The sequence below is a fragment of the Lolium rigidum genome, chromosome 2, assembly GCF_022539505.1.
Source record: "Lolium rigidum isolate FL_2022 chromosome 2, APGP_CSIRO_Lrig_0.1, whole genome shotgun sequence".
Classification (NCBI taxonomy): domain Eukaryota; kingdom Viridiplantae; phylum Streptophyta; class Magnoliopsida; order Poales; family Poaceae; genus Lolium; species Lolium rigidum.
Genome location: NC_061509.1, coordinates 44,310,531 through 44,321,249, shown reverse-complemented (window position 1 = coordinate 44,321,249; position 10,719 = coordinate 44,310,531). Strand labels below are relative to the sequence as shown.

Below are 10,719 nucleotides of genomic sequence, written 5' to 3'. Positions count from 1 at the left end.
GCCTATGTTACAACGAGATCAGGAGAGGATTGCCGACCTCAACAACATCTACAACTGCAATGACGTAGAGGCTATCCAGATGCTACGGATGAGAAGAGCTCCTTTCTATGCACTTGTGAAAATGTTCAGGGGTAGAGGACTGTTGACTGATAGCACCCACACAACTGTCGAAGAACAAGTCGCAATGTTTCTTCATGTCGTCGGTCATAACCAGAGGTTCAGAGTTATCCATAACACATTCAGGCGATCCACGGAGACTATCTCTCGGTACTTCCAGCAGGTGTTGTACGCAGTTGGGGAGCTCAGAGGTGAAATTATCAAGCCAGTATCAATGAACACACCATCCAAGATCAAGAACAACTACAGGTGGTTCCCCTATTTCAGGGTGAGTACAAAATCATGTTCCTTCTACCTATCATATATGTGGTACTGTCAGAAAAATGACTGTGTGCTAATTTTTGTACATGATTGCTTGGGGCTATTGATGGTACTCATGTCACTGCAAAGGTACCGAGATCAATGTCTGCAGCATTCCGCGGGAGGAAGCACTACACCAGCCAGAACGTGCTAGTAGTTGTGGATTTCGATATGAGGTTCACCTACGTGCTTGCTGGGTGGGAGGGTTCAGCTCATGATGCGAGCATCCTGGCCGACAGCTTGTCAATGCCTGATGGGTTGCAAATCCCTAACGGTAAGTTCTACCTTAGAGATGCTGGATATGCATGCCGATCTGGAATTCTACCTCCCTTCAGGAAAACAAGGTACCACCTCAACGAGTTCTCTGCGAAGCACCGACCTCTGAATGCGAGAGGGTTGTTCAATCTCAGACACTCAATCCTTAGAGTCACCATTGAGAGGGCCTTTGCTGCATTCAGGTTTAAGGTTCTTGACCAGAAACCGTTCCACACGTTTGACACTCAGGTAAAGCTGGTCCTTGCTTGCTGCATTCTTCACAACTGGATCCTAGGTTGGGGCGAGGATGAGTTCTTCGAAGAGCTTGTCACTTTTGATGAAGTAGAGACCGGCCATGGCGTGGACGCAGGCGACAATGATGCCTGGAAGGTGAAGAGGCAAGAGTGGACAGACGCAATGTGGGAAGCCAGAGGCAACACCACCATCTGAGAAGAAGTGAAGAAGTGAAGAAGAAGAAGAAGAACCCCCCTATGATCCCCTGTTTTTCGAACCCCTTTTGATCCCCGTATGTTGAACGACCCCGTTATGATAAACTGCAATTCGTAGTAGCTAGGGAGCATCGTGTTATGAACTACCATTCGTAATAGCTAGGGATGATCGTGTTATGAACCATTCATAGTAGCTAGGGAGCATCGTGTTATGAACTGCTCTGCTTCGTAAGTTTGCAACTATCATGAACTGTGATTTCTGTGTGATGGAAGGTGAGAGCATGGTAAAGCTACCTGTCATAGAGAAGAGGTAACCTTAGGCATGCCTGAATGGTACCAAACAAGACTAATATCATCTCCATCAAGATTTGGGCTTGGCTGCCAGCAAACAAATAGAAAGTTCTTTTTAGCCTAGCCGATGCAGCCCGACCTATCAAAAAACATGCCAATTTCAGCCTGTGGCTCGTTCTGGCCGCGTGCTTGCACCGCTGCACCAGTGAGCCACGAATCAGGCCCAGACAACCAAACGCCCCTAGCTAATTCTTAGACTGGAGCCACAGTGCCACACACAGGATCCGCACAACTTTCTGGCTAGCTATCGTGCATTGAGCGTAAGACGGAACGAAACGGGTGCACCACATTAGTGCTGTACGTGATCGAACGACATAACTTCTCGCCCATGCACGGAAGTGCAAATGGCTGCATTGAACTTACGTACTCGAGGAGACGGGCCAAATTAATTTGTACGTTTCACTGAACATGAAGAGGTTAGATCGGGTGTGGTATATAAACACGTGTGGTATCCGGCCTGGACCGACTTCTCTCATCCTCTCCCACCCCGGCCGGCCGTAATGGCTTTCGCCGGCGTCTCTCTCGTCGGCACCGATGGCATGCTGAGCCCGTCCACCGCGTCGCCCATCGACGCCGGCGCCGGCAGCGGGTACCACCTGCTCGCGGTGGAAGGCTACTCACGCAACAGGGACGCCCTGCCCAACGGCGAGCACGTCCGATGCCGCACGTTCTTAGTCGGAGGCCACCGCTGGTATCTCAAGTACTACCCCAACGGCTACGACTCCAGCTGCGCCGGGTACATATCTGTCTCCCTCGCCCTTGAGGAGGCCGACGGCGGCTATGCGCCGGCGGCGCGCCCCGTGAAGGCCCAGGTCGCCTTCAGTTTCATCGACCAGACCCGGCTGCAGGTGACGGCGAAGATCCGTGGAACCAGAATCAAGGACTTCAGCCTCAACCCTGAGCACTGCTACGCTGAGGCAGTGAGAAGGGATATCTTGGAGAGATCGAAGCATCTCAAGGACGACAGCTTCACCATCCGGTGCGATGTTCTTGTCTTCGCTGAGGAGGGTGCTCGCCGCGCTACTTTTACCGCAGCGCTGCCGCCTGACATGCAGAGCCATTTCAGCGACCTCCTCTTGACCGAGGAGGGAGCCGACGTCATGTTTGAGGTCGGTGGCGGCGGCGACAAGTTCCCGGCGCACCAGTGCATGCTGGCAGCCCGGTCCGACGTCTTCAAGGCACTGCTCGTCGGCGACAAGAACAACCGCCCTAGCGCGCCGGGAACCGTCGTGAAGATAGATGACATCCAAGCAAAGGTGTTCAGTGGCTTGCTTGCTTTCATCTACACCGACGCGTTCCCCGACTGGCACATGGGCAGCCTGGAAAAGGATCGAGCTGCTGAAGGAGAGACTGAATCCGGAGAGGATGGAAGAGAAGTATCTGATGAGTATGTGATGTGGCTGCTGCACCTGTTTGAAGCCGCGGATCGGTACGAACTCCCAAGGCTCAAGTCGATCTGCGAAGAGATGCTGGTCAGTCGTTACATACGCGTGACCACTGTGGCGGACATCGTCGTCGTGGCTGAGAAGATTGGTAGCGGCTGGATGAAGGAGGTGTGCTTAGAGTTTATCAGAGCGCATACGAGTTTGCACGCAGTTTTCAGTGTGGATGGTTTTGAGCAGATGATCCGAGAGTGCACTCCCTCCGGTCTCAAGGAGCTCATCTCCAAGTTTGCTGCATAAATCTATACTCAAGAAACCTATCTGCACGTTTCATCTATAGTTCTACATAAATAAATCTCTAGGAGAATTAGAGTGTGCAGCACATCCTTTCTCGAAGAGCTCCTGTCCAAGTTGCGTCTCAACGTATGATTCGTAACTCCATATATATTTCCATTCTGAAGAGTTAATATGTCGTCAACTATCTGTACTATCCGACCCTTGTTATAATAGTGTGCCGATCATCTAGTACCTACTACTACTGTTCTGGATTTGTACCAGATGTTCATATGCTTAGCCTGGTACTATTTGGTCATACATATATGCATCTGAGATAACATGCAGAGTTAAGATAGTTTTATGTTAGGCGCATGCATGAAGTCTTGTTTGCAGACAAAAACAGATCAGCGGTACAAAGTATTGACAACAAGATAGATATGTTTTCCTAAGTCAGCCACAAATCAACTTAAGAGTCTTGTTTATATACTACGATATACATAACTGATGTTTCTTTGTCAAAGTTATTTGATCATGCATTTATAGTGTATCTGCTTATGAAATTGACCACTTTAAAACACATTTAGCATCATTGTCATAGTTCATGTTCATGACATCCATGTACACTGAGCACAAATGATAGATACAGGTTAGGTTACCAATGCGAGGAAACAGTAGTGTACAGCTCAGTACATACAGGTTTACAAAAGTACAGAATGATTATACCGTCATAGCCTTTACAAAGAGTATCATCAATATCCAGTCATTTACAGAACCAGCCTAGTACTCTAGTAATCATCCCTGCCTTAAGCTGATTTCACGAAATTGTGTGCCTTTACTATGCATTAACATGGAACTACTCCACAAAGTTTCAAACTTTGCTCCCAGATCCTGCATCAAATGGAATGAACAGGGTCATGAGAAAAAATATATGACAGGTCACAGTGTGGTCTATGGACAAGAAACCAAATGGAGAAATCAGGTTGCTACTGTAGATGATAATGTGTGGTCGTGAACAACTGAATAATGTGGAGAAGCACATTCCATCACAGGAAAGGAAAACTGCATGTGTATGTAGTTACTGTTTTAGCAAACTATTCGTCTTTCTAGTGTCATCAATAGTTCTAAAAAGAGACATGTCAAGCTGAGACTTAAAGAAAATGTAACAATGTGAACATGTAGAAGCAAGCACACATATACAATAATCAACACTACTAATTAAAGGGCACCACACGTAGGACTGGTAGTGCGAACAAAAAAAAACCCCTCATTCACAATAATTATAGAGTGAATTCCACATTTTACCCTCTAGTTATGCATCTGTGACACTAATTACCCTCATCAAGTGGAAATCGTCATGATTGCCCCTTTTAGATGCTTTGGACTCTCATTTTCTAATGTGTGTCCATTGGGCAAGGTGTGAGGTGAAAATAACAGGACGACGACAAGGAATGGAATAGGGGATTAGAGAAGTCTGCACACAATCGTTGACGACGCCCTCTGATCTTTACACATTTTGTCGCACCACATTGACGTAACATTATGGTTCTTTCTAACAATACAAAAATAAGCAAAATGCTAACCTGGGGTAAAACTGAGTTCAAAGTCCTAGATAGGATATTTCGGTAGAAATACCACTAAATGAGGTAATATCTATCACAAATGCACAACTCACAGTAAAAATTGGAACTCACTCATAAGTATATGACATATAAAATAAACTTGTAATTCAGATTATATAGAGAAATGAAGAGCATCACAAGTAGCGCTGATAATGCAAACAAAATGATGAACCAAAAACATGTATTAACACTTTCCCTCACCTTTGTGCTGTAATCTATCTAGCCTTTACTTTTCTCGCCCTCAAAGTACTTGAAGACACCATATCCAGTCGTACCTCCGAGAAACAAGAGCACTGTTGGAGTGAACGATGGATAAAGGAACTTGACTAAATAGTTGTCCCATTCCGAGGGCAGAAAACCTGCATGCCATAAGAAGGTTCAGACATGATTACTACCGGAGTCAACAATTCTACACAACCAAAAGTCTTGGTTGCCCTTAGCAATAGAATGTTGTTGTAAAATGGCACATTTAGAACTAGCCAAGGGCCAATGAGTTTTACGCAACAGTCAGCATCGTACAAGCTATGATTCACTTAACAACTTAACGTCATCGAATACTTAAACAATATCATGGGAAACATGAAAAGTGCATCTAACATTATTTTCACACCAGACGCCACAAAAGTTAGTAATGCATAACTCTGGATTACAGTGCTTCTTAACTCCATATCATCGCACCCACAAAATTTGCAATACATACGAGCAATGCCCAAAATCCCCACAAGACAAGCTTAACTCGGATTGCTAGGACAGTTCACCCGTTTCAGTTCTACTAGTAGACAGCATAGCTGCAGGTCTGCGTCGAAATCGGCGAATGGATTACCGGAGGCGGCGAGCGCGAGGCCCTGGACGAGGATGATGGCGCCGAGGCCCAGCCACGCGAAGAGGAAGGCGCTCTCGGTGATCTGCCGCTGCCGCACCTCCTCGTCCGACGGGCCCTTCCCGCCGCCGCCGGGGTTGAACCCGGCCTCCGTGCGCTGCTGCTCGAACAGCGACGCGCTCCCCGCCGGCGCGCGGCGGACCACCACGTCGGGCGGCGGCTCCAGCGACTTGCCCTTGCCCTTGCCCTTGTTCTTGGACTTGGACTTGCTGGGCTTCTGCTTACCCGAACCCGAGGCCGCCAGGGCGCGGAAGAGCGGGCGGGGGCGGGATGGGGCGGGGGATAGGAGGTGCGCGGCGGAGAGGGAGGTGGCGGAGGCCGTGGCCATGGCGACGGCGACGGCGTGCGGTTGCCGGCGCGTTCGAGTTATCTCTGGCTCGGCTCACTCTGGGAGTGAGAGGTGGAGGTGCAGGCGACGAGGTGCGTTGGTGGGCTGGGCCGTGGAGAATGGCGATTTGCTTTGATTTCGGCCTGTGTAGTTGGTCTTGTGAAATGAAACACAGTTTAATCACCCTCATTGTTCTAAAAAAAAGTTTAATCATCCTCAAAAAAAAAATAGTGGAGCCCCATGAAAATCAAAGTGAGTCCCAGTTTGTTTCGAGAGGTGAAGTCCAGTTTGTTTCAGCACAAAAAACAGTTTGTTTCATTTCGGCTTTCTTGTAGTGATCTATGATCTGCGTTTTGCTAAATATCAATCTAGAAAAAAATATTATATCAGTAAAAATGATGTGATATCAATTCGAAGACCGGTCAGATAACAAGTCCCATGATTAATATGTTACTTCCCTAAACAATTTTCCACTAGAAGGTCATCAAATGTAAGACAATTCGCCAATAGAAGTTCATGCTCGGGCGGTTGCCAAGCAGCAAGGCAGTCGGACCGCCCCTTATATATGATACCCATTTGTTCAAATACCGATATGATTCCTAAAGAAAGTATATCCATGGTCCCTTAACTTCTAACATTCATAAGGTTACTCCCTCCGCAAGTTCAGCCCCTCCATTCAAATGCCAAAACGTTATAATCTATCCAAGTGTCAAAACAGTCAAGTTTCATTCGGGGCAGTTTTAATGGCTAGTATGCGGACAACAATTTCTATTTCACAACAGTCAAATTTCATTTGCGGCAGTTTTAATGACTATGCGGCAACAATCTCTTTCTTTCGTATAGGTGGACCCCAATTAACAAAAGGTGAAAAAAAAACATAGTCTTACTAGTAAAATTAGTAGAGATATTATGAATTCCTAAAATGCGCAGGAATCATAAATATTCTTGTAATGATGGAAAATCGTTTAATCTCCAAAAATATATCCCCACTTTTTTATTCTGAAAATCCCTTGTTTTTATCAAATTTTTTTTTTCTTTCCCAAATCCTTATTTTTCGCATTCCGTTTTTTCTTGTAAATGTATTCATCATACGAATTTTTTGTAAAATACCTTTTTGTTCCTCAAATAAAACTATATTTTTTATGAGGATACTTAGATTTTAATTTCTCCAAATTTTCCTTGAATTGCCGAGTTTCAAAAAGGAAGAGAACTTCAATTATGCGTCATCTCTTGCTTGTGGTTATACATACAATCTAAATGGTTGTTTGGATTTGGCAGCTTTAGAGTTAGTCTTGCGGGAATGACTTTTGGTAGGATTTATAACAAAACTAGTTTTAGTTAGTTCCTTTGTTAGATCTCGTTTAGGAAAACAAAACTACATTTCGAGCTCGTGCTAATAATATGGGTGCACTTGTTTCATTATAGAAAATTGTCTAATAGTAGAATTTCAAACTACTACTAGAATTCTACGGATTAGGGAAACCAAGTGGTCCTTACACTAGCCGAACATGGTTTTAGTTAGTTAGACTCTTAACATACATAGAGAAAAACTGGTTTCCCAAATTCTCCATAATGGCATAACCAAACAACCCCTAAGTGGGTCCAGCGCCTACATTCTGGATATTGCCAATGGCGGCAGGATGACGTCAATGGTGGGCCATGCAGCAGTTGGTTGTGGCGCCAGGATGACGTGGCGACGTGTCACTGTTGGCTGTGGAGGCAGGATGACATGTCAACGTGCCGCCACGCAAAGTGGCGGCAAGGCCCGCCTCGCTCTACGGTGACCGTGGCTGGCTAACGTGCCGCCACACAGGACGGCGGCATGCCTGCCGCCAGAGCTGATGGTGGCATGTGCCACGTGTTGCCTAGCAGGCCCTGCAGCCATGGAGAGGTGGCCCTTTTTACCAATTTCATTTATAGGTGGTCCTTCTTGACAATTTATTGGGGCACGTGATAATTTCTGACAAAAATTTCGCTTATGATACCGTTATAGGCGATACACATAGCATGTGTGTACATAGTTAATGGTATGTGACTGTGACTAAAGGTGATGTGTCATCTTGATTTTGCACATGTCAATGTACTACTGATGCTACAGAGTAGCTTAGATGAGGTGAATAGCGATGACAACATTGGAAGTCCTGGACGGGATTGACACAAACACGATGTAACCTATTCCTACTTGATTATATTGATAGATGTGTTTACAAGTTGTCGGAGCTATAGATAGAGTCTAAGGTGGACGAATGTGTTCACCGCTACTATCTCCTTGCCTAGCCTTATACATATGATTTGACCTAGGTTTACATTATCCCTGCGAGTCACATAACCTTACGATTATCCGCCATTCAATACTTGACTTGTTCTTCATGTTGGTATCTGGCAGATCGATTGGATCTTCACATCATCATAGATCCTTGCGAGTAGGTCCAGCAGGGAGGTGTCGACTAGTACAACGACTCACTCTGGTGAGCCTATCCGGTTGAATATTCCCTGGTCAACACCAAATAGGTTGTTACATAAACAAGTGACATTGCATCATTGGAGATATGATTTATTTGAGAAGCTCGGGTGATTAAGCTTACAAAACCATGCATACCAATTTAATTACAATATATATGTACCGTGTCGAATAGCATGATACACATGTTGTTTTAAATGTCAACTAGGTATACCGGCCAACATATGATTTTGCTATATGAAAGTCGCCATTAGCAACCCGCAAAAAAAAGTCACCATTAGCAAACAGGGAGCACCATAATCGCAAAGGGGAAGCAGATTTAGTTGACCACCGCCCTAAACTTTAGGGAGGTAGACGGTGGTCCTCCATGTTGGTGCGCATAGCTATGGCAATTTCTTATTGCAACGTTTAACACACTCGAGCCTGCACACGCAAACTTTTGGTAGCAGCCATACCCATTAGCTGTCCCTTGACTTGAGACACACAGATGCGCGTCGCACCAACTGATTAGACAAAGCAAGCAAATAATTGGTTAACGGGGAGTTAGCTTCTGCACTGGGAACCCCCAAGCAGTACCAAAATTTATAAACTACTCATAGTGTTGATCCCGTCATCATGTAAGTACGATCTCATTTGTATAATGGCGCACTACTTAATTAACTAGTGCGGTGATTTGGGCAGAACTTACGAACTCCTTATGGTGGAGTGTATGGATCACCCGTTTCTGTCCTTTGGTAAGTGCAAAGGCTGCTATCACTACAAACTGCTACGGTACAAAAGTGAATTGTGAGGTGATGGCAAAGTGCCAAGTGTGCTACATAAGCTTATATATTTTTCCTTTAAGCCTACCTTTTACCTGTTTGTCGGAAATGGTAGACAAAATTCACATTTTCGAAAATTATATGTCCATTTGAAAACATTCTCTGAAACTTCTGCGTCCAAAATTACATGCCATGAGCCCATGAGCATACACGTATATAGATAGACATGTACAGATGTACTGATGTACAAATACAGAGAAGCTACTGGTGCCATTTGTGAATTGATCAGAATTTATATAAGCAAATCAAATAAGCCCTGTGCAATTTTTTATTTTAGGCATGATGATGATGTTCAGTTGGTAAGGCACCAACTCTACGGATCAATAACAAGCAGGGCTGGTCTCTGCCGTTCTTTTTCGGTTGTCTTCTTGGCTGGCCAATGGTCACACTAGACACTACCCTTATTGGACTAGCTGCGTGTACGTGGCCACATGTGATTGGATGATGTCAAAAATAGGGCCCCGCCGGAATCGACACGCGCCACCTCGGCCTCTCTCCCCAAATCGCCTTATCGCTTGGGGCAGGAGCCCTCCACGTCTCTGCACCAGGTCCATAGGCCCAATGCTCACATCACAAGCATGGTCTACTGTATTTGGCCTTACGTACGTGTGAGGAAAAGAAAAACCAGTGATGGAATGTGGATAGAGTGATGATTTTTTAATTGGTTCATGGTGGACTATTAAATGTTATTCATCTATTAAATCAGGGTATATAATTGTATTTTCTAGTTGAGTTGTATCACCCGGGTGGAAGTATATCGGTGCCTTTTTTTTGCAGTTGGACATGTTTGCGCTATTGGTTCAACATACTGTTTTACTTTCGATTTGCACTTGAACCTTGTACGGATGCAATTGTTTTATTTATAAATAAAAGGGGCGAAAGCCTCTTTTGAGAAACATAATTTTCTAAGAGAGTTAAAGAAAATGTAGATAATATAAAATTTACTTGTTAGCATAACCAAACAATAAATTACCTACTTTTATTTAATTCTAAATTACAACATATGAATGGGAAATTCCTATCGTTGGATCATTCGATTGGAAAGATAATTTTCTAGTTTGACATGAATGTGCTCCACTTTTTTTTTATCCGCCGGTCAATATATAAGCCTTGACTATTATAAAAATGGGAATGGAATTTCATAGTCTCTACGAAAGCTTAGATACCTTTAGACCATCTTTTGTACCTTTGAGGACCAACATGGAAAACATATTAAGCACTCATGTGAAAATGACCTTTTAACCAACAATGAATTGACCAGAGCTTATATTATATCAGTCAGTTGTCACCCACCTCTTCTTAATTAATCACATCGTCTCAAATCCTCCTCCTCTTTTTCAGGTATGGATATGAAGCACATTTTTTTATCACATAATCTTTGAAAAAACACTAGGGAGGCCAAAAGGTCCAGATTGGAAGTAAGCAGCCTATGACTACAAATTTTTCTTACTACCACAATTGTTTTCTGAAACTATGTATT

The 10,719-nt window shown here is 44.5% G+C and overlaps 1 protein-coding gene across 2 annotated transcripts; it reads right to left on the bottom strand.

Annotated features, from left to right (window-relative positions):
* Window positions 1-3,802: 3,802 nt before the first annotated feature.
* LOC124686337 (protein LPA2-like) lies at window positions 3,803-5,957 on the bottom strand. 2 transcript variants are annotated; one of them, XM_047220301.1, is made up of 3 exons: window positions 5,573-5,957; window positions 4,951-5,108; window positions 3,803-4,018 (listed from the first exon to the last, which is right to left on the bottom strand). In XM_047220301.1, the coding sequence occupies exons 1-2, from the start codon at window positions 5,955-5,957 to the stop codon at window positions 4,969-4,971; spliced, it is 525 nt and encodes a 174-aa protein (XP_047076257.1). In that variant the 3' UTR covers window positions 3,803-4,018; window positions 4,951-4,968. The 2 variants fall into 2 exon arrangements, with proteins under 2 accessions (XP_047076257.1, XP_047076258.1); XM_047220302.1 differs by having other exon boundaries at window positions 3,921-4,005; window positions 4,950-5,108.
* Window positions 5,958-10,719: the final 4,762 nt, after the last annotated feature.